At 41.8% G+C, this 25,244-nt stretch overlaps 1 protein-coding gene across 5 annotated transcripts in view; it reads left to right on the forward strand.

Moving 5' to 3' along the window:
* The window catches only part of PTPRG (protein tyrosine phosphatase receptor type G), an 871,997-nt gene that overhangs the window by 713,113 nt on the left and 133,640 nt on the right, over positions 1 to 25,244 (forward strand). For 4 of the 5 annotated variants that reach the window (XM_060239418.1, XM_060239420.1, XM_060239421.1 and 1 more), the window contains exon 13: positions 18,191 to 18,323. In XM_060239418.1, coding sequence (XP_060095401.1) covers positions 18,191 to 18,323 — 133 coding nt within the window. The remainder of the gene's footprint in view (positions 1 to 18,190; positions 18,324 to 25,244) is intronic. The other variant, XM_060239419.1, reaches the window with a different exon arrangement.

Genomic DNA, 25,244 nt, shown 5'->3' on the forward strand with positions numbered 1-25,244 from the left:
CATAACAAAACTGATACTCCTCTATTTTTTGTTGGGGGTTTTTTTTCAATATTTGGCTGTTGCTTTTCAGCTTTCAGGTGGCCTCCCTACATGTTTTAACAAAGCTTTGCATAAATTTTCCATGCTGTGAACTCCCATATTTTGAAATACTGGTAATGATAATAATATCTCATACTGTACTATAATTTCTGTCTGCGGCTCCAATACACCTTGGGGGAGGACAGAGTTTGCCATGTGTTAATTTTCTATATGGAGATGAGTATTCACATTTTTTTTTCAAAAGCACAAACGTCTTAATCATTTAATGGCAAGGAAAGAAAAGAATGCTTTTCTTTCCTGGCTACTGACCACAGCTTTCTGGAAAGGCCACTCTATGCTCCGAGATCCATTGCTATGGATTGCTTGGGCAGGGCAAGTTGTCACAGAAAGACAAGGAGGCAGGCAGATTCTTTATGCTGACGCAGACTACCATCTGTATAGTTTGACAATCTCACCTGACAGCATCTTCAAAGTCAGTTCTTTTGTAATGACTGGGTTTGTAACTTTACACAAGCCCTTTAAGCCCTCCCTCATTGAACAGGGTGGTTGGTTAACCTGGATAATTTTCATTTAGAGGGCAACAGTGCAGATTGTGAAAAACATCGCAGTTTATTTCAAGATGCACAGGTCAATCACTTGAGGCAGATCTGCTATATGAGAAAGCTGGATACCATGTGCACATCTTGCTGCTTAAATTTAAAGGCTGGAAGAGATTTTGGATGTTCCTCCTGTTGACTTTAATGGAGTCTTATGTAAGTTATAAGGCTTTTCCTCTGATACGTTTGTCATCTTTTGTTCTTTATATTTTGGTACTGTTACTGTCTTTAATGGAGGCAGTCTTGTAATGTATAATTAATTCCTCCTCTGAAGGGGCCCTTTTCTTATTTTCTTCTGTTGGATACAGCTGTAATACAAGTGTCTGCCTTTTAGTGGAGACATTACCATTAATGAAAACAATAATGGTTGCCTACCCTAAATAGTATTGTATTTACACTATAAACAGCCATGTGAAAATAAAAGCTAATAAAAGGAGAAATTATGTGCTTTAAAAACTCCAAATAAGAAGGGATAAACAAAATTTTGGCAAGTGTATTGCAAGGGTGTAATTTTTAAAGAGCTTCTGAAGAGCAGCTGGATAAAGATTTTTTTGTAAAAACTCACCAATTTTGTTTTGTAAATATATTAGAAGGAGGAAGCTTGCCAAAGACACAGTAGGGCCATTGAACTACCAATGCAAGAGAGGAGCACTCATGGATGACAGGCTAAATGAGTTCTTTGCATCTGTCTTCACAAAAGAGGGTATAAGAGAGAGGCCAACACTTGAACTATTCTTCTTAGGTGATGAATTGGAAGAGAAGTCACACATTGAAGTGTCCGCATAAGAGAATGTGGAGCAAATTAATTGATGTAAAGAATGATGGTGAAACTTAAACCAGCAGGCATTTGCTCAAGGGTTCTGAAAGAACTTACATATGGAAGTGCTGAAATGCTGATTTCTGGCATCCAGTCTTTCTCCTAGGATGTGAAAATGGCTAATGAAGGACCAGCCTTTCAATATACAAATCTCCAGATATGATCCTGCGAACTCCAGTCTGACAGTTTGAAACCTTGTGTGTATTAAGTGGCTTAAACTGAATTATATTGGTGCATAAACAAAAGTGACAAATTAGAGACAAAGCAGTAAAAAAATCATTTCTCTGAGCAGATGAAATAACTCTGGTATTGGATTCTTATGTGTGGGACTTTCCCTGGGGCCTGGAGGCATTTATTGGGTAGACATGTAGACCATCTGATCTGAAAATTCAGACCAAATTAACACAATCCCAGAAGTTGGGAAAGAAGCACATTTAGTGCCAAATATTGCCAGATTCTGTTGGTTTACAGCCCAGTCTTACCAAAATCTGAATAGAAGTTGTCAGCAAAATTGTTCCATGCAGTAAAAAAGTGGAACAGGTGGAATAGCTGCATAGTTGTCTCTGGGCCTGCAGAGGGCGTACTGGCTTTTTCCAGATACGCAACAAATCAGTGCTCTTTTTGTCATTATTTCCACATTCCTTTTTAGAGCTTGTATTCTTTTGGTGGAAAACATTAGTACATATAATACATAGAAAAACTGGAAGCTCATTATATGACAGTTGTGATAGTAATAATGAATAGTTTAACTATGTACAAAGCAATAACTGGAAAAATAGGGCATATTAGAGGGGCTTAAAAAAAGACACAAGACATCTAAAGTCAATAGGAAGAACTAGAGCTGCCTTCTTTTGCCTTTTGTTTCACATGGACTGTCCTTAAAATAGATTTGTGGCTAAGGAGGATATCGGGGGGGGGGGGTGTTTGTTGCTGCTACCTCTCTAAATTGTTTGTGTCTTATCTCTCCCCCATTGATACAAATACTTAACAGGTGGATATTGGGATTGATGTTGATCTTATAATAAGTGATCAGTAATTAGATTGGGGAAGACATTTTAAATTAAATAAAATACTCTTTTTGATAACTGGATTTGTTGCTCTTCCATGTAAGCACAATTACCCCATTTTGTCATGCTTCTTGTCTTGATCCTTGATATAATAGAGCTACACAGAAAATACTCAGATGTTGTCTTCTCATTAACTCCCTCCCTTGTATCCTTAAAACTCTGGGCCAAAATATTCAGGACTAGGGTTGCCACCTCCCAGTTGGGAAATACTTGGAGATTTAGGGGGTGGAGCCTGAGGAGGGCAGGGAGGGGAGGGACTTCAGTGAGGTATAATGCCATAAAGTCCACCTTCTAAAGTGGCCATTTTCTCCAGGTGAGCTTATCTCTGTCACCTGGAAATCAGTTATAATCCCAGGAGATCGCCAGCTACCACCTGGAGGCTGGCACCGCTATATCATGACAGCTTTTTCCAGGCCACAGTAGCCTTGCCTGTGCTGTTACATCTGCAGACTGTGGGCTCCTCTTAGCCTTGTCCTCGCTTCTTCATTGTTGAACTATTTTCTTTGTTTTTATGTTCATTCTGCCTAACATGCAGTATAAGCCTATTCCATGTTGTTCACTTTTCCTCTAAATAAATGTTTAATAGTTGTTTTACTAGCTGTGTGTCCTGTATTCATTACTTGTAAATCTCTCTCTCCCTCTGCCTCTCTCAAGTATCTCATTTCTTTGGTCATCACTTTGTACTCACTTGGGACCACTTTGCATAATATGGTGTATGTGTGTGTAAAGCTGCCTTCATGTCATTGGTGTTCATTGGCTGACAATCCAATTCAAGTGTTTTGTCTTCTCTTGACAAGCTGCTGTGAGAAACTATTGGTGGTGACATGGAGAGAAATCACAGTGGGGGGCTGGCTGAATAGCATGGTGATCTGGCACCCAGGAAATGGCTCACTGAAGAAGCCACTTGAAAAGGCTTCTCTGTATTTTATGAAGCCATTTTAAGATTATCATGAATGGGCACTTTGAATCTGTAGAACTGTTGTTACAAGTAACTGCTTATATCTGTTACCTCCATGTTAATGCACATGAAATGTGTTCCCTAACAAGCTTCCTTTTTTGGGTTAGGTGCATTCCTGTATCTTTCAAGCCAAAGGACATTGTCTGTGTTGCACTCAATGACTATCGTGCATCTGACAAACTGGTTTGGCCTCACAAAATCTTGTCCCAAAATAGACTTACTAGTCTTTAAGGTGACATGAAACTTATTGTGATCTCTGAATGTAAGCAAATGCCAAGACAAGGTTACCTTGCATAGAACTATATTACTTTGAGGAAAGATGAATTTTCATACCTTCTAAAGTTCTGTTTCAGTAGATAATGTTGCTAACCAGGCATCTAGATGTCTGTGGATGGAGCCAGTTTCTTTCTTCTTAAGATGTTGCTTTTATTTCTTTAGCTCTTTTATGTGTGTGTTCTTTTCTTTTGCAAGTAGTTCTTAGGGGGTAGCAAAGAAGTAACTTCTGCCCAGAACTCCTACCACCCATACATGATTAAGAACAAACATTATACAAGCAATGTGAAGAAATGCTGGCAGAATGTAAGGTTAGAGAAATTGCAATGTAACATGCGATCCAGGTAAGATTTGGTAGGGTAGTGTTCCTGGCTCCAGTATCGATTTAAGTATTCACTGATTTGGCAGTGCTGAAAATTAGGTATTTACATGTATGATACATGTAAATATATCTGCACGTAAATTAGGAGAACATTTTCTAACTTTTTTGTTTACTTAGAATTATGCAGATTTCTCTATTTGATGTAAAAACCAAGAGAGTTCCTTTTTTGATTACATTAAACAAATCTTTTTTTGGATCTCCATCAATTATAGGTTCACCATACTGCAGCCCAAGAAGGGGGGGATTCTTCTAAAAGATGCCTATAGATTAAAACTAACAGGCATCTGGGCATTTGTCTCATTGAGACTCCCTCACTTACCATCCCCATCTCCCAGATCCATCCTTACATGATCCTGATCTTCTTCCTCCAGAGGCATCGCAACTGAGACAATACTGTGTGTGTTAAGGCTCATTTAGTCTCCATGTGGGACTTCTCTGCTGAATGGATTTCTGTTACATGGGGGAAATTTTTTGAACAAGCCTTGAGGTTGTGCAAAGGCCAGGGAGAACCTCATTAGGATAATTAAGCATCTGTGTAGAGATTTTTTCCCTTTCTCCATATGTGGCAACAATTATTAAGTTACAAATTTCTTGTGATTCTTGAGATATTTTGCTGTGCTGCTTAAAGAAGGCTGCAGTCACCGAGACAGTTTGCGTGCAGATAAACAAAAGAATCAGACCAGATTTCACTAGCAGACTGTGTACATACAATATGACACTGTAGAAGAGAGTTGCTAGTCTAAACAGGAAAAGAACGTATTCAGGTGTACAGAGAACTGAGAAAAATACCTGCAGCTAATCGGAAAGGAATATATTCCGGCTCCCACTTGTTATGTCACTGTGAGTAGCACATATTAACTGGTCTGTGTTTGTGAGCTTTAAGAACTCTCAAATGCACTATAATACTGAAGGGCTGCTATTGGAAGTAGAACACATTGTTCCATTTCAGTATATCTATTTATAACAACACAGAGAATTTCTCATGTTTTCCTGATGCTTTCCATTGTAAAGCAACCTGAACTTAGATTAAGCTGTGCTTTAGAATTCTGGTTTGGAAGGAAGCCAATTCCACTTTGACCAGGTAAAAAAAGGTGAAGGTAGTCCCCTGTGCAAGCGCCAATCGTTTTTGACTCCGGGGTGACGTTGCTTTTTCACAATGTTTTCATGGCGGACTTTTTACAGAGTAGTTTGCCATTGCCTTCCCCAGTCATCTACACTTCCCCCCCAGCATTCTGGGTACTCATTTTACCGACCTCGGAAGGATGGAAGACTGAGTCAACCTGGAGCTGGCTACCTGAACCAGCTTTCGCTGGGATCGAACTCAAGTCGTGAGCAGAGGACTCCGACTGCAGTACTGCAGCTTTCCCACTCTGCGCCACCAGGTACCCATATCCTAATATCACAACCAACTTCTAAAATCAATCACCCTTTTCACACTAAAGGAAAGGAGCATGCAAGCACAGCAACAAGCCAGGTTCTTCACAAACAATCAGGTTTATTGTGATGTAAAAAATGCATCCTGAGTATTTTCCAACTTTAAATTGATGAAATTCGCAATCTGGACACTTGTATTTTGTGCCATTTATGCTCTAAATATTTGTTGTTGTTTTAAAAAGAGAAATATTTGTCTTTCTCCTGGTGGTTTTTGCATGGCTAGGAATGCCACAAAGGGGAGTTTCCATATATGTCTGTTATCAGAGCTTTTTTTCTGGAAAAAGAGGTGTCGGAACCCTCGAATGAGAAATGAAGGAGAAATACATGAGTGCCCCTCATAAACTTTTAAACATTTTTTGAGAATTTTGTTTCCACTAAGAGGTCCCAGAATTCAGTTCCACTGCATTCCCCCAGGAAAAAAAGCCCTGTCTGTCATTTCGGACATCTATTATACACACATCTATCATTTATTATGCTGAACAGTGTTACTAGAGGACAGGATTGTGTCTCAGTGGCAGAACATCTGCTTTATATGCAGGAGGCCCCAGGTTCAATTCTCTGTACCTCCATTTAAAAGCATTGGGTAGTAGGCAATGGGGAAGGCCTCTACCTGAGACCTAGGAGAACTGTTGCCAGTCAGGTAGGTAGTGCTTTCTTTGACAAACAGTCTGACTCCATTTACAGCAGAATACTTATGGAGAAAAAAAACATGTTTGCTCTCAGAGCCCAGTTTATGCTGGATAGTTAATCAGGTTAATATGATAGTCCTTTCCTTCATTTTTGGTTCTTTCCAGACAAGGCATTCTTAGTGGTCTCCTCATGTACTTGTCATGTCCCAGATTTCAAAATGAACAAACCAAACACTGAAAGGGGTTTTCTTGAGAAAACAATTCTCGTTTCAGCTTGTTGAAAAATTTACTCTCAAAGTGTCGGTGATCACTTTAGGTAGGACTCCCTGAAGCAGATATGCTATAATAATTTTTATTCCTTCCTACTGGGATGAATTCCAAGCTAGTAAAAGGCAAACTGAATTAATTCAGCAGTGACATATGCCACAGGGAAGTGTTGCATTTCTTAGCAAAACTGGAGTTTCCTCACCCTTTAAAAAAACGGGCAAAGTTACAAGAAGGATATGTTATATTTGTCTACTGCTGCTGAGTTGCCTTTGTTTAAAAAATGAAAGCTGAAAATGCTGATTTCTGTTGTTGGGCTGCAGATAAGTAGAACCGTCTGTGTCTTTCTGTTTTAATGTACATTTTCTTCAGCATTACTCAGCAGGCCCCCTTTTTATAGGCTTCTCAGTGCTGGACTCCTGCTGGTCGCCCAGATGTACTATGCATGTCTGTGAGCACTGAGCTCTGTCAAGCATGGTGAAATTCCATTGATAATTGATTGTTATAGGGTCCTGCCTAACACTGGTCTGTGAAGTATCATGGAGGACCAAGCTTTGCTAGCTCTGTTATTCCTCCCCCCCCCCCCCGGTCTTGCTTTATTGCCTGAAAAGTAGTAGTAGGGAGAAATGAAACTAACTTGAGAAGAAGTAATCAGCACCTTCCCATACATTCCTGGTAGGGGGTGCGACACATCTGGGGAAAGCAAGGACAGAGTCCTGATAACACTATGAGAATGTAGACATTTATGATAGTTTGTGTGTGAGAGCTACCCCGCACCCCCACTCTTAGGAATCCTTTTGAAGTAAGCCTTAAAAGTATTGTATCAATGTATTTGCAGCATTATTCTCAAGAACCTGTTACACAGAAAGTATCGGTCTATCAATAAACGTAGTCTTTGTATCAACTTCGACTCATCATTGAACCCGCATGCTTGACATTTTGAGAGTAAGGTTTTTTGTTGACACAAACACAGAGTCCCCCACTTGTAAATCCCAAATGGGCACATGGGATTTATCATACTGCTTTTTATAAGCCTCCTTGGCTATTTCCAAGTTCTCTTGGATCTCCTTCCAGCTGCTCTCTAATTTGCCCCACCATTACTTGAAAGAGGTGGGGTCTTGGGCTCGTTCTCCCCCCTGGCAACAATGGGACAGGCTTTCCGTCATACCCATTTACAATCTGAAACAGGGAAGCCTTGGTTGAGCTGTGCACGCTGTTGTTGTAACCATACTCGGCAAACGGCAAGAGGTCCACGCAATTAGACTGTTGGTGATTCACATAACACCGTAAATATTGTTCTAACAGCGCGTTAACGCATTCCGTCTGTCCACGATGGATGAGGCCCCGGCGCACAGAGAGGCCATCCTAACCAGGCACATGCGTCGGGTGAAGATGGCCAACGAAGAGGGTGAGGTGGCCGAGCCTGGAGAGGAGGGGAGCGCAGCAGTGACCAGTGCGGAAGCCAAACCACCTCTGGCCGAGGTGGTTGGGACCCACGAGTCAATGGGCCCGAGAGAGGAGGAAGATGAGATTGCTCAAGAATTCTGAGCGATGGTCCGAAAGGAAGTCTAAGAGGTCGCCAAGGGGTTGCGGGATGAGATGCAAGCGATGATCACCATGATGGCCGGAGAGTTCAACAGGCAAGTCGACCGGATTCTGGGGACGACTGACCCGAGAAGAGCCCCGCAACCACCTGCAGCTAGACCCTCGGCGGTACTGCCACAGGCGCAACTGGCAGCTCCCCCGGCCCCTCGAGAAGGGGGCCGAGGAAGGGAATTGGAAGCCGCCTTTGATGAGGATCCTGAGGAGGTGGAGTATTTCACGATCCAGGCTAATAGCTACACCTTCCCTGATGAATTTAGTCGTGTGGACTATCTGGGATCGAAATTGAAGGGGGCCGCCAAAAGATGGTACGTGACCCTGTATGAGGCCATGAGCCCAGAGCTGGACTTTGTGGCCACTTTCTTGCAAGCCTACTGGCCCAGTATGAGGACCCCCTGCAGGAGACCCGCGCATTGGCTGCCCTGAGGGATATGCAACAAGGCTCCAAGACGATTCGTGAGTATGCGGCTGAGTTCTGCACCAACACAGCCAAGATGAGAGGGTGGAGTGAGCTGATGAAGATCAAGCATTTCACCCGTGGGCTTAACGCAAGTATCCTGGATCGAGCCCTGCAGCAAGCGAGACCAACCACCCTAGTGGGATGGATACAGCTGGTGGGAGAAGTGGAAACCAACATGAAGCGAGTGGCCATGCAATGCCAGCAACAAAGCAGCAAGTCGGGCCGTGACCCGAAACCAGGGGTGAAGGTGGAGGCAAAGAAAACCCAGGTAGGGAGAGCAACTAGGAAGCCCCCAGCAACCCGCAAGTGTTTTTGGTGCAGGGACCCGAACCACCTGGCCAGCCGCTGCCCAAACCCCTCTAGACCACCATCTAGCACCTCCAAGGCAAGCACTCCGACTCCAAAGAAGCAGACCTGCCGCCCTAAGGATGCGGAGAAGAGCAGCACAGCTGCGAGCTCGATGCCTGACAAGGACACCATCGTCATCGATGAGCTGAGTGAGATGTCCTGGGAGGACAAGCCGGCGAGAAACGAGAACGACCTGCTCTAAATGGTGACAGTCAACAGGTCGCCGATGAACCGGCACCACTCAGGGTGAGAGTAACGGGGTCGCTATATTTTGTGCCAGTAATTTTACTAAACAGCAGACTCAAGAGGTCCATGCAGGTGAAAGCTTTGATTGACTTGGGGTGCACAAGAGACATAATCACCCCTAAGCTGGTGGATGCATTGGGGCTTCCCACGATGGCTTTGCCGCACCCCATCCAGTTTGAGCAGATGGATGGGTCAGTGATGAGGGGGGAGCCATGCGTGTTAGAGAATCAATTACTACCGGTGGGCATTAAAGACCACTGGGACCAGGAGGCATTTGTAATAGCCCCATGCTCCTCTTACGATGTGGTTTTGTGAGTAGGGTGGCTAGCCAAGCATGAGCCAGACATTCGATGGGGAGGTCAGACGATAGAATTCAATGATCCGAGGTGTTGAGCCCATCATTAGACTAAAGAGTGGGGCCCCAGTCTGCCGCCCCGAAATGAAAAGGTTTGCTTGACAATGGAGGAAGTCCAGATGATCCCTAAGGCTTATCGAGACTTAAGGGGGGTGTTCAGTGAACAGGGAGCCGATGAATTTCCGCCCCATAGGGACACGGACTGGGCCATTTAACTGATCCCGGGGCAGACCCTACCTAAGGCCAAGCTGTATTCAATAGGGTGGGCTGAGAAGGTGGAACTGAGGAAGTTCCTAGATAAGAACTTGAAGAGAGGATTCATCCGACCCGCCACAGCCCCCCATGCAGCCTCCGTCCTCTTTAGGAATAAGAAGGACGGCTCGCTCAGACTTTGTACTGATTTGGGGGGGATTAATGGGATTTCCACCTCCAATGCTTATCCAGTACCCCTCATCAAGGACTTACTCAGTACTGTGTCGGAGGGGAAGATTTTTATTAAGCTGGACTTGAGGGATGCGTACTTCAGGGTGTGCATCAAAGAGGGGGATGAATGGAAAACGGCGTTCAATACACCAATGGGACAATTTGAGTACCTAGTAATGCCATTTGGGTTACAAGGAGCTCCAGGAGTGTTCATGAACTTTATCAATGAAGTGCTGAGAGAATATTTGTTTAAGGGGGTGGTGGTGTACCTGGATGGCATAATTATCTACTCACAAGATCTCCAGTCGCATGTGAAATTGGTGAGGGAGGTTCTCAGCACACTATTGAAGCATAAGCTGTATGCTAAGTTGTCAAAATGTGAGTTCCACAAGACTGAACTCGACTATTTGGGTTTCAGAGTATCAGGGCAGGGGCTGGCTATGGGCCCGAGTAAAGCTCAAGCGCTATTAGACTGGGCTCCTCCGAGGACATGTAGACAGCTCCAATCGTTCCTGGGGTTCGCAAATTTCTACCAAACCTTCATACCGGGGTTTGCCCAAATAATGTCGCCACTCACGGAGTTGCTGAAAACAAAGGGGAAGGGTCCAGACTCCAAAAAACCGGGAGCAAACTAAATTGGATACCGAAGTGTCAGCAGGCATTCAATAGGCTCAAAAGGCTGTTCACAAGTGAGCCAGTCTTAAGGCACCCCAATGAATTGAAGCCTTTCATTGTGCAGTGTTGGGCCTCCGACGTCACTGTTGGAGCCATCCTCATGCAAAAAGATGAGGAGGGAAGGCTAAAGCCCTGTGCCTATATTTCTAAAACATTTTCCCAGGAGCAGAGAAATTGGTCGGTGTGGGATAAAGAGGCCTTTGCCATGACTTAGCCTCTAAAAAAATGGAGGTCATGGCTGGAAGGCGCCAAACTGCCCTTCGAAATTTGGACCAATCACAAAAATCTGGAGGCGCTCACTGGTCATCGTAAACTCAATGAAAAGCCAATTAGGTGGGCGAGGTTCTTTTCTAAATTCGATTTCGTGCTGAGGCACATCCCAGGGACAAAGAATTTTTTGGCAGACGCCCTTTCGTGCCTCCCTCAGCACAATAGCCAAAAAGAGGAGGTGGTGGACTCCTTAATCTCCCCTTCCCAAGTAGCCGCCATGGTAACCACCCGCTCCAAAACACGGCGGAATCTGCAAATGGAGAAGTGGGGGGGAAACGCCAGGCCACAGCGACTGAGAAGGAGGGGGAAAAATGACCGGGTGAAGTGCAAAAAGGGGAGGATGGGTTCTGGTATAAAGATGACAAACTCTATGTTCCTAAGAACCTCCATTCAGAGGTCCTGCAATTCTGCCATTCCAAAAAGCTAGCCGGGCACTTTGGGTATGTGAAGACACTGCATCTGATTAATAGGCAATTTTGGTGGCCTTCTATGAAAAAGGACGTTTCTGAATTTGTGTGAGAGCTACCCCGCTACCCCACCCTTTGGAATCCTTTTGAAGTAAGCCTTAAAAGTATTGTATCAATGTATTTGCAGCATTACTCTCAAGAACCTGTTACACAGAAAGTATCAGTCTATCAATAAACGTAGTCTTTGTATCAACTTCGACTCGTCATTGAACCTGCATGCTTGACAAGCTCCACTACAGCTACTTCTGCTGGTATTGTCTTCTTTAATGGTGTACATTCTCTTTGTAGCTGCAAGAAACATATATTCAGATTTTCTGAGCAATACATGATTATGCATGACCACCTTGGCCGATGTATTGTACTTCCATCTGTAGTTGAGGATGCAGCTGGACAACCTTTCCTTTTGGGGGGGCGGGGTCTCACATTAAAGTGTGTGAGACTAAAGAGACATCTTTGTAGCAAAACTAGTAAAAAGAGTTTTAAAATGTTAGCTACTTAAGTTAGCCATTTTCCACCTCTGTTTTCCATTGCTGCTGCTGTGATGTACTAAAGGGTTAGAAGACATATCAGTGAGCATGATGGACTCTCTCTAATGAGTCCTCAAGTTTCCCACATTTCCTTCAGAGACATCCCAGGTTTGCATGCAGTTATGTTAAAGAGAAACTATGACTCAATGGGATACTTTACATGCAATATCTTAGGAAGCAGTTGCTGAAGACCTTTCTCCTTTTGAGGCCCTGGAGAGCTGTTGCTAGACAGGGTAGACAGTATAGAGCTGGACAGGCCATTGTTCTGACTCACTGTAAAGAAACTCCATATTTCGTGTTTCTTTCTATATGAACACATGGATTGCATGTCTCATTTCAGTGACTGTCCCCACTCCCCTGGGTAAAAAGTGACAGCATTTTGATAAAAACTGCAACCCAGTCATCTGCCAATAGTTGAAAATTTCAAAACAGGCAGATGAGAACAATTTTAATGCTTTTTCAAAATTCTACCCTGTTTGTTTTTCAAGTTTTGCAAAATGAGGTCATTGGACCAGGGAAAATAAATGATGGCTAAATAAACAGTTATTCCTAGTTTCTAGTATAAAACAAAGGCAGTCCATCTGTCTCAAAACATGTTGTGAAAAGGTCTTGCCTTTCTCACTTGCACCAAGTTGGGTCAGTGCGGTCCTCCCTGCCACATGCCTTATTTTATTTATTAGTTCTTCCCTGCTATGATCTTCAGTATGCAGCTCTTACCATCTTGGCAGATATGAGAAGTTTTAAAATCAGTTAACTCCATTTGCTTGGAGCAGCTTCTTTTTCATTTCCCAATACAAAGCCTAATGCACCAAAACAAGGCAAGTCATAATACACTTTGTTTACTCTTGGCCAAAAACTTTTGGATTTGGGGGTCACAGTTAACAGCAAAACAAACAAAATCACCCTTCATAGCAAATCCTCAATGGCATATGAGTAGGCATTAGAGTGTATCCTACCACTTTGCTCAGTTGAGGGCACTGTGTTCAGTTAGGCTAAGGTGTGTTCAATCAGCATGGCAGCAGAAAAGCCTCTTGTGTTGGCAGGACACACCTAGTGCTGATGGGATATGCAATCCTTAGCTGAGTGGAGCGGTCTGATACGTATTTTCCTGCAAGTCATTTGTCTATAAAACATCAACATTTCCCTCTTAAGGAACTACCCAGCAGTACCATAACCACAATTAGGTAAGTTGTTTTTCATTATTTTTGCACTACTTATGTAATATTTTAAAGTTCACCTTTCTACTTACCGAATTGGGACCCCAGATGGATAACAAATGCTAGAAAAAACCATTTTGATACAGTAGCTACAGTTCTGCGCTGGGATGTGGAGAACCCAGATTCAAATCCACATTCATCCATGAAGTTTCCTGAATGCTGTTGTAAGTCTAGTGACTGAACAAGCATTGACAGAGTTGAAAGAATAAAACAAAAATATGCCAATCTCTTCTCCAATTAATGTTTCCCCTTTGCTTCTTTCTTAATCATGACTGATACTAAATTTGAACACATTTGAAATGTGAGTCTCAGCCAGAAATCCTTGCCAGGTGGCCACTAGTGATCACAAGCTCCTTTCCCCCCCTTTCTCCTTTCACATTTCAGAAGTTTTGCATCAAATCCAAAAACTGTCTTTTTACTTCAGCGGAATTTAAAGTTTGGGATTTCTGAGGAATGGCACTGCGTGTAAGACAGAAACTGAGGAGGGGAAATCAAGCATTGGCTGCCTTCAGATTATGGCTTTGGTATGGAAGGAAGTAGCCTTCCAAAAGGGAAGATCTGTTGCTAATGGACCTAACAATAGGACCATGCCTGGACAGAAAGGACTATATTATATTTGTTCTTTGCAAAAAACACCAGTCTTTTCCCACAAGAGTCTGATAGTTTTGAATGTTATATTACTCTTGTATACAGTGTAAATCATACCTGCTTGCCCCATCCTCCCCCCCCTTACTCATGATCAACATATGAAAGTCCCAATCCGTGCATGATTGGTTGCCAGCTTCCCTGGTGGAGGCAGAGAATCCCCCACCACTGATAAGCTGGGCAGTGGCAGGACTTACTAGGAGAGGCAGGCCATGTTGCTGGAGATGTGACAATGTCACTTCCAGCATGCACTGGAAGTGATGGAATCATACTAGCAATGTCACAGTGATGTTCTGGTATTTGGGTAAAAACTCTATGGTAGAAGCCATTTTTACCATAGAGTTTTTGCCCAAATACCAGAAAATCACTGCAATATCATAGCTTGATGACATTACTTCCTTTATTTGCTGGAAGTGATGGGCATGGGCCTCTCTCTCACTCTTGATAAGTCCCCCCCCCCATTCCCCTGTCAGTTGCCAGCAGGGACTTGGCAACCCTAGATTTGTATGTGCAGAGGACAAATGAAAGAGAGAAGGCCAGTGGGTAACGAAGACATTCACATGCATACCTATTCTGTACAGTATTCTTTTATATTATATTCTAACATCCCTTGGTAATTAGCCAAAATTTGCAAGTAACCACACCCATTCCTTGAGGTTCAGGTTCTTATCTCTGACCTCCTGCTGATCTTTGGAGGTATGTTGGATACCTCAGAGGCCCAGAAAAGTTGTGGGGTCAGTCCATACCCTCAGGTCCAAGGGTTGTGAGAGGGTCATCTTTCTCATGTTGAGCCTACTAGATGTTGAGAAAGCAGTGAAGTGTTTCACATATTTTTGAGTTTCTCTGAAGTCAGTCAGCATGTTACTCTTATTGCTTGACATGATACTTCCTTTGATAAAGAGTCTTGAAAATGTTTCCAAATATTTCAATCATGTTTTCTCCTCTATATACCCAGGCCCATCTTTTCTTTCTCTTCAAGATGGTATATGGAATCATTTAAGCTACATTCAGCAACTACATTAAAATACCACATTTAAGACACATCCTAATTTAACAGTAAAATAAACTCATGGAAGAAAGATGCTAATATCTCCCTGGGGACACTATGCTGTCTCCTCAGTCCATTCTTCCAGCCATCCCCCCCCCCCTTTCTTAGTTCGGCTTTTGGAGTCAAGAATGGAGAAAGAGGCCTGGAAGAACCAATAGCAAGGAGATTTGGCCAGTTCAGTTCCATCCTCTTCTTCCTTTTACAGCTGAAGCAAGACTTCTGTTCATTTTTGTCTTTGAAAGGGGCAAATGCATGAACTATGCTGTTCATATGTAATTCCACCCTCATCTATCCTGACTGCTACCAGCTAATTCCTTCTTAATTTCCTTCCCTTGCCCAAATATGTAGTTAGTTAGTTTATAGCCTGCCTTCTGTTATGGAGTCCATGGGGACATGTGAGACTTTCCTCTGGTGGTCTTCCATCTAGGCACTGACCCAGACTTGGTTAGACTTCTGCAAGTCAGTTGTATGTGCGCCTTCCCATCCAACCATGCTCCGTGACACATTGTTGCAACAGCTTTGCCAGTTTCTGCCCTCTTCCTTTTGTCTTGCCAGAACTTATTAGAGCATGTTTGCACCATTATCGGTTTTGTATATTTAGAGTACAGTTTATTGTTGTGGTGATAAATTTTAAATAGTAACAGTTTTGTGTGGTAGTCAAGCACAAATGGCTAACACAATAGAATTCTCTTAAAACAAACCTGTTGTCCACGTCATCTGTATTCGCTTTCTATATGAGTATTGTCTTCTCCTATATAGTCTCAGCTTCTTTATTGAAGTAATTATGTATCTTAGATGACTTCCCAGACCTAGACATGAAATCATCACATCCAATCTCTTTTTAAAGTACTGCATACTTAACACCTGGAGGGGAAATGCTGACAACAAGCTTAATTATTATGTGTATTTATTCATTTCAGTCAGATATCCCCCCACAGTTAATATTTCATCTCTCTTTCCCTCCTGATTCATAATCTTAGGGCATATTTTCTCTTCCTTCTCTGTTCAGAGCACCTCGTTTAAGCACAGTTGACGTCAAGATCTGCATTGCTGGCAAGTTTTTGAGACTACAGAGGTTTCTTGCTGGGCTAGCACTGGAGTCCCTCTTTGGCTGTTTCAAAGAACTTGGCAAAGACTATTTTACAATTAACCTTTCTTCTCCTCTTGTTTAAGTTTTGCTCCTGCTTTCCATGTACTTGTGTTTTTTCCTCTCCTGGTGAAAAGGCAACTCTGTTTCTCTGCTAAGATTTGCTGCTGGCTCAGAGTATAATGATACTTCACTACAAAAGAGAGAATAGAAGAAGCCATAAGAACAAGCTTGGTGCTTTAGAGTCTTGCAAGAGAATGTTGTGCCTAAAACAATATATATGACTTGGGGAAACAGTGTGACAGGAATCTTTTCTTCACCTGAGGTAATGTACAGACACGAATGCCTCTTGCAGTTCTCCTGTTTCCAGACACTTATGTTCATTATATCTATTGTTTGAGAAGCATATCAAATGTAATGTGAATAGCTTTGTTCTTGGATTCTGCAAAAAGGAATGCAATATGGTTTTACAGAACCACCTTATTTGCTGTCCTGCAGATGTTCAATCCACAAGGCTGATGTGATGTGGCCACCATTGGTTGTGCAGAGAAATCTCATTGTTTCCTGCAATTCTTCTCTTGAAACTTGAAACACTAAATCTCTATTGCAACTCCTTTTTCAAAAAGGAGTTGCAATGGAGATTTAGTGTTTCAAGTCATTTTGGGCAAACTTGACCAGGCTGCTAGCACCCAGTAATACAGTGCAATCCTAAACAAAGTAGCAGCCATTTGGGAGTATTATTTGGTTCGCAAAAGGACAGAAGTTTTCTTGGAATGGTTTTTATGTTTGGGAGTTGGACGAAGACTGATTTTTGTTTTGCCATGGTTTGCACTAACCAGCTTTGAGATTGGCAGGTACTAAGAGAGCTCCAATCTGTGTTTCCCTCACTGAAGTCAGGGCTGCTGAATCTTCTTTCAGTCTTTGAGCAGTGAACTTCCGTAAATAAAATCAGCTATCTGTAGTAAATGGGTTGAAAATGGTAACAATGCATGATATCTCTGTAGGTTTATGCTGCTTTTACACCCCATTTTTCTTCCTTTTGGTAGCTTTATTTTGTTTTTGTTTTTTAAACTTGGTGTTGTCATTGTTTTTGCTATGAGCCATCTCAACCACAGCCTAGCAAGATGACATACAAATTTTCTAAATAAATACAATCAAGCCATGGGAATTAATGTCTTCAATCAGAAGTAGCACGAATTACATGATGTAATTCACACTTTTCAGACATCCAAGCATGAGTCAAATGGATCATATGTACACAATAGGAAAGTAATCCTGATTCTAGAATAGAAATGTGTTTAAGGTGCTGAAGTAAACCCTTTCTGTTAACACTGCAGAATGCTAATAGACTGAAAATCTGTAGTTTATATTGAAACCCACCTTTTAGTGGAAGAGAGGAGAATGATGTAATCTATGTTGAGTTCCTACTGGGGAGGAAGGTGTGTGGGGGAAATAAATGAGGTAAATAAATTAGTATTTGAAAACGGAGCAAATAGCATGTTATTAACTAGTAGAGTCGGGAAGCTGCAAACATATATTACATGAAGTAACTAAAGAATATGACCTTAGAGACTGTTCCGTGAAAAAAACCCGCCAGACTGAGGGCTTTTCTGAAGCATGCTAGGTTAAAGCAAAATAAGAACCCTGGCAGAATCTTGCTTCATGCCCTGGAGAAATTTGACTTACAATATGGATGGAGTCCCAGGAGTGTGTGTGAGTAGATTGCTCTTAGTTTACAAGTTCACTCATTTAAATGTATTCAATTGTAGAATATCCTATAATTTAGCATTGTGATTGTAAACGTCTATAAGCTGGGGTGGAGGACAGACTGTAACCTTCATCATGTGAAAAAAAATCCCTGAGAATATGACGTGAGAAAAAACTAACACAGATAATATTAACACATGCTGTGTTTGTGACTACTTGATGTTGGAACCAAAAGGAATATTTGATCATACCAGATTTTCTGTATAAACAACCAAAGCTTTTCATCCTTAGAACTTTTTGTGCTCAGTTTTATTCCATGTTTTATGGAACACTTGCTTTTATTTCTTTTTTAAAAAAAATTCTTCTTCACTCCTGAAAAGAAGCAGTATTTTAACTTTGGGCTACTGTGCAGACACATTTGAGATGCTTTAAGAGTATGGCAAAAATTGTGTGAAAACAACAAAGCCGTGTTTGCTGTGACATGATCCTGGGAGGTTCTTCAGATTGACTGCAGCTTCTTGTGGAGTGTACACTCAGTGGCAAACGCAGGTTTGCATGTCTGATGTGTAAAATGGCCCTTCTAAAATAAAGTATTGTACCAGCTCAGTTTGTTTCCGTCACTGATTTTGCTCTTCTTATTTGCTTAATATACAGCAGGCAAGAATATTTCCAGTATGGCAACCAGACCTGCTCCTGGCAAAATGGAATGGATCATTCCCCTCATCGTAGTCTCAGCCTTGACATTTGTGTGCCTCATACTTCTTATTGCTGTGCTAGTCTACTGGAGGTGAGTTTTTTACTTTCGTTTCTTGTAAATCTTAACTGTATTACTTTAAAGATTCTCATGATTGTCTCAGCTTTTATATTCTTGATGTTCATTGAGTTGTGATGACAAATGCACTTGATGTGCCTTTGATAACTGCTGTTTCAGTTACTGGCTTTTGCATATAGAAAATGGGAGGGGTCATAGATCAATAATGTTGTGCATATTCCATATGTATAATGCTCCTGGCTGATCCCAGCACCTCTGGTTAAAGGATCTCAGAGGTCTTGGCTCTTCCTGAGACCTTGGGGCCTACTGCTAGTTAAACCATTAATCTGATTTTATATGAGATGATTTCATATGGAATTACTGTGAGCTGTGTAGCCAGATCCTCTTGCACTGAGGTCAGAGTGTTTACCAAATAGCTAGATATCCTTGACTTCTTTGGTGTTCACTTCAGGAAAGATAAACTGTCCATTGTCCTTTTGACTTTTAATGCTGAACTCAATATTTAGCAGGGCTGTAAATGACTTGTATGATATGCTGCAGTTTGAAACTCACTTTCTTGCTTCCAAGTAAATGTGATTAGAATTGTAGTGTCATTTCTGAGTTCTAAAATTCTGCAGCCCTAAATTGGAGTATATTGTACCACTATAACTACTAAAATCATTAAGCATAGCCAAATGGTATAGGCTAGTTCACACACACGCTTGGCCAAATTTTGCCACCCTATGATAGAGGAAGAAATAGATTCCTATACTCTTCACCACAATAAATTAAAGGAAAACAAAGACAGGATGAGATTGTGTGAATCTAGCTATGTTCATTCAGGGGCATGTGTGAATTTATTCTATATATAACAATTAAGGTTTGAGTTGGGAATGTAACATATACTGAAGTATATAACATAACAAATATAGAAACAATAAGCAAAACATATAGGAGCTTGTAAATGTAAAGAGCAAAATGGTAGTGGAATAAAGGAAGATCAGTGGTAGCTGCTTTTGTATGTTGATCCTTTGTAAGCTGCTTTTTTCCATTGGCTGTGAGAAACTGACTGATACCCATTCTATTAATTGGAACCTGTTCATACCGTGTTACTGGAAAACAGAAATGAAACTTCTTTCTGATAAGGTGGAATAATGCCCCCAACACACATTAGTGCCCCTAAGTACATTATTATGTTGACAATGGCCAATTTGTTTCACATAAAGAAGAAATATAATGGTATGAAGTTACAAATACTAAGTTAAGTGCAATAAAACATGATCACTTAGAACTATACAATAATATAAGATGCAAAGGTAACATCTGCCAAACAGTGAAATGCATTACAAAAAACCCAATAAATTGTTATAAAGGATACATAAGTGTTCAGTAGCGCAACCATAGCACATCTAACCACTCAGACACCAATTGACACATGTGACCATGCCCATCAATACATGGAATGGGGGGAAGTCACCTGCATAGAATTTTAAAAGACCCATGGAAGAATTTGTACTTGCTGCAGTTTTGGGTATAAATCAACAAACTTTTATGAGTAACAGTATTTCTAACTTCATTTTACATGATATATTTTCACTATATAATCCTTAAGCGGGGGAATGCAGTTTTTCATAGTGAGTTGTTGCCCCCCCCCCCCACTCCCATATAGAAGATCTAATTTAAAAGTTAGGAAATTGGTATTGAACCAGGGCATCAGAAACCAATCTGTAACACACAGTGTAATAGGCAACATATGGAATCATTTTGTAAATGAGACCATCGAAGCAAATGACATGAAAATGGGTTTGAGATAGGCTTCTTCTTTTCTTTCAAGAAAGGAAATGTGATATCAAAATGTATAGCACAAAAACCATTCTTATGTTTTCTCAGTAGTTACGAAAATCTGTCCCTCTGGGGGACAGGCTTGTTAAGCCAAGTAGTCTTTTCCTGATCAGCTTCTCTTGCTTGCTTTCTTATGTAAGGAAAAGCAATAGGAAGATCAAAACACAAAACAGAAAACACAGGAGACGGGGATCACCCTTTGGCAAGGCATTGTGAAGGAAAAATTACTTGATTTTTTTTCCATTTTACATTATTGAGCATGTGAGAGACTAGATGATTTGAGAACAGAGGTGACATAAATAGAGCACTGGAACCTTCTGGTTGTCCACATTGTACCAAAGCCTTAGCAACAAGCAGATCCAAATAATATTTCAGACATTTTCATTAAATACCTTTGACTATCGGTTTCTATTTAGAGGTGAAAGATGGTCTATAGTTTATTTGTGCAGTGTGGTATGACACAGTATATGAGGCTGATGCCAAAGAATCTGGTAAACCTACTCTCACCTTTCCTTACACCCACCCCCCATAACGGCTAGTCTGCCCACGGCTCCATCACACAAAGAAGATGCTACTTACTTTGTAGTACTAGAGTAAAAGTCCTGAACTGTAACTGAACCTGGCTCTGGCTTTTTCATTATTCTCTGGGGATGCTGGTTTCTGAGTATTTCCCAGTCCCATTCCGCACCACCACCACCCCCAAAAAAGGCAAGGCTATGTGATATAGTCATCCTGCCAAGCCCTCCCCTACCAACCTAATGCAGTCAGTAGTAGGTATTCCAGTAGGTATTCCATCTCACAAGCTCTAAGAAAACAGGAGTAAGATGACATGAAGATCTATGACTGTTGACTATTCACCATTGCCTTGACTAATGGAAATAGGGTGAAATGAGGTATTGATAAGATTTCTAAGTAAATGGTTTGTTTCCTTTTTCCATTATATCATTATGGCCAGTCAAATAATAGAAGTTATGAGATTTGTAATACCAAATAACCATAATCATAGAATGGTTATAAGGTGAAATTTATGTTTTTATTGTAGAATGGTGTATGGTGGAACAGAGGTTGCCTGAATTGATTGTATTGCCATAATTTAGCTTGGCCTCTAAATTTCTTTGGTTGGTAATTTGCCCAATCTTAGTCTCTTTCCAGTACATTTTGAGGTGTGCTTTATTGATACAGATAGCCTATATTTGGGGAAATTACATGTTCTTTCATTACTGATGAAGTATTTCCAGACCCTGTAAAATATATGCCAGTGGGGCTCTGGGTCCAGCAGCATGGTGTAGTTCTGTATGGCTCTTTACAGTTGATGCTGCTCATTGAAGAGCCCTTGCAACAGATTGCAGGCAGAGGAAATAAAAGAAAGGCCTGCTAGGAGATAGTAAAAATAGTATGTTTCATTGTGTGGGATAGTTGACTTAATGCAGATCAGCTGTTCTTAAGGTTTTTTGTGATCCCTAGAGTTTCCTTATGTCATTAGAGAGAACGCCTAAAGCTTGGTTGTAGAATATGGAGGAAAATGAACTTCCATAAGATTGTTGTAATCGGATTGCCTGCCTCCAAGTGGTGGCTAGAGATCTCCTGCAATTACAACTGATCTCCAGGCAACAGAGATCGGTTCAGCTGGAGAAAATGGTGGCTTCAGAAGGTGGACTCTGTACTTTTATTCCCAATTGAAATCCCTCCCGAAACACCACTCTCCACCCCCAAAACCTCCAGATATTTCCCAACCTGGAGCTGGCAACCTTATGTACAGTACAAACTATGTGCAATTCCAAGAACTAAACAGTGTTGATAATTGATTACCCGTGTCTGTGGCAATAGGTGAATTTTAAAGGCTGCCTTTCTTTTGGTATCATGTGAAGCCCGCAAATGAATTTTCCCTCTTTTATCACCTGAATCACAGAAGGTTTATTAGGATAACATCAACATGGCCCACCCACACCTCCTAGAGCTGCATGTTGAATCAACATGACATGTGGCCTGATGCTTGATATTTAAGTGTTCCCTTGTGTTTCAAATGCTGTACTTTTAATTTTTTTTTTAAATTTTGAAATAATCTTTATTTTTAACATACACCAAACCAATATGTCAATACATTGATACAATAATTTCTAAAAACTGTATGCAGTCCATACCCAAGTTTTGTTTAAGGATACCTTATCACATAATGGATAATTTGCAGCCACAAAAATGTCATGATGGCTACTAGCTGAGATGCCTTTAAGGGTACTAGACAAATTTGAGAGGGGGCAGGTCTATAAACAGATGTTAGCTGTGATAGCTAAATGAAGGTGGCATATTCACAGTCAGTGCACCTCTGAGCACAATTTCCTGGGGACACCAGCAAGGAGAGGCATCTGCTGTTGTGAGCTTTCCTGAGACTCCTAGTTGGCCACCATGGGAGTGTTAGAACGCAAGAGAACTGATGGGCTGTGCAAGAATTCCTAAAGGTTCAGCCAACCTATAGAGACTCTAAGCGGTCATTGCCCGTAACAAAGATGGCAACGTTTCAGTCAGTACCGTATATATTCTTTGATTCATGCTTTCTGGACTATGAAAATTATAACGTGCTCTGTGCAAAGTTGTCCTTAAAGTTGACTTACAAGCTTCAATTAATACAAAATATGGCTGCCAATGTATTAGTTAGGTTTGCTGTTATGAACACATTACAGCTTTCTTAAAGTTAATTTCATTGGTTGCCAAGCTCATTACACAGTTTCCAAGCTCATTACACTGCTGGTTCTTACTTTCAAAGCCCTTGGTGACCTGGGATATCCATATCTGAAGGACCATCTCTCCCTGTATGAACCCATGCACCAACTGTGCTCCTCAAACTATCTACTGCTAGCTGTTCCATCTTTTGGAAATAGATTTTTTTGGTTGTGGCCTCAGAATGATCTGCCTGAAGAAACCAACCAAGGCACCCGCTCTTATGATTTTTAGAAAAAGATGTACATGAGTCTGTTTAGAAGAGCATTTTATAGATGTCCATAGTTGGAACACTAATATTCTCTTTCAGTATTGATTTTGCTTTAAATGTTAATTGTAATTATCTTAATTGTATTTTTATTGATGCTGCTACCATCTTGCTGTAAGAAGCCTTTGGACACAGTCAAGGGAAAGGCAGCATAGACATATTCTAGATCAGGGGTTCCCAACATGGTACCCATGGGTGCCATGCACTAGGGTTGCCAAGTCCCATCTTCTCCCTGGCAGGGGAATTTGGGGGCATTCCAGGAGGGAAGGGGCCATTCCTGACACAATGACATCTCATAGAGGGACCTCATCACATCGAGGATGTAGCAGCACACACACACCTCACTTTCCCCCAACCATATAAAGAGAACATTCCCTTAAAATGCTTTGGGGGGGGGGGGAGCAAGCGCCATGCGTGCCTGCTCTGCAAACTGTGAATTTGTGGCTTGTGGGGCAGGCTCACATGGTGCCTGCTCTTTTCAAGCAGAACTGTGGATGACTGTTGGGGGCAGAGCTTCCTCCCACTGGTCAGCTGGCTGGTGTCTGGAGGGAGCCCAAAGAAACAGGGGTCCCGTGCCCCCACCTGGGAACTGGCATCCCTACATGGTGCCAACTGCATCTTGCCTGGCACCTGCCAAGTGTTTTTTAGAAAGTAAGTTGGGGGCAGATGGTCTTCTGTTACACTGAGCAGATTTTTAATATTACTTTGGGAGTAGCTGGCACCACAGCATGAAAAGCTTCACAGAGTGACTAAAGGTAAGCAATGTATATGCAAGAAAACATTTTAAAACAGTATGTCCATTTAAAGAGGCACACTGTTAAACAGAACCTCTACCCAAAATGTTGAAAAGTTGCTATTAGAATTAAGCATAACTACACTCCCTGACATTTTGTGGTTCTGCCTCCTATGGTGAACCATTTTGTGGTTGGCTCCACCTCACTACAAATTGCCCATTTGTGGTTGCACCCAGCACCCCATGTCAGAATTCCAAGGCTGCCTGCAGGCTGAAAAAAGGTTGGGAGATCCCTGTTCTAAATAAATAAAATCATAAAACTTCCCATAAGTGTGGACATGCAACTGTTGTTAGCGGCTGCATGCTCTGCTTATGGGATACCCCACTTGCAGTTTGGATTAGAGTTGCCAATCCCCATTTGGGAACAGGGGATCCTCTGATTGGAGGCCCTCCCCCTGCTTCAGGGTTATCAGAAGTGTGTGTGGAGGAAATGTCTGCTGAGTGCTCCATTATACCCTATGGAGACCGGTCCCCATAGGGTGTAATGGAGAATCAATCCATGTGCATCTGGGGGGTCTGTTTTTTGAGATAGAGGCACCAAATGTTAGCATAGCATCTGATTCCTCTCCTCAAAACAAACCCACAAGTTTCAAAAAAATTGGACCAGGAGGTCAAATTCTATGAGCCCGAAAAGAAGGTGCCCCCATTCTCCATTATATCCTGTGGAGGGGAAGTATTTAAAAGGAACACAGTCCCTTTGAATGAGATGGCCAGAACTCTCTTTGGAGTTCAGTCTTGTTTGCTACAACCTCACTCCTGGCTCCACCCCCAAAGTCTCCAGATATTTCCTGAGTCCAACCTGATTTGGATAAACATTGCTACTGAGCATCTTACTATGGTCACAGCATTCTGGAAAGAGAGACCTGGGAAATGTTTCCAAGTCATCAAGGTAAAAAGAATTGTGCAGAGCCAACATGTAGCATTCTGACTTTAAAAAAAAGCATTTAGTTGTAAAGTGTGGCCTTATTGCCTCTCTCCTGATTAGCTGCTTTCATTTTATACAGATCTCTGGTGTAGATGGCAGCTTAAAAGGGTGAAATAAGCAGATAATATAAAGGAAGCAATTAACATTTCAGGGTTTCAGACAACAGCAATATTTAAAGGGGAGTTGAATTATATCCACTTTTGACCTCCAGCTAAGAGGAAGAAATTAATTCACAAGTGCAGCTTCTGAGGGCTCTGTTCCTCAGCACTCATTGGTCACTACAAATTGCCTATGAATTACTCCAGCCCTGTACCCCTGGGACCCAGAAGACGAAGCAGCATGACTGCCTTGCATTTCTTGCAAAATTGAGCTATCTGTGCAGGCTAATATGTTTACATTCAGGCAGGATTGATT

Source organism: Heteronotia binoei, chromosome 5 (assembly GCF_032191835.1).
Source record: "Heteronotia binoei isolate CCM8104 ecotype False Entrance Well chromosome 5, APGP_CSIRO_Hbin_v1, whole genome shotgun sequence".
Classification (NCBI taxonomy): Eukaryota; Metazoa; Chordata; class Lepidosauria; order Squamata; family Gekkonidae; genus Heteronotia; species Heteronotia binoei.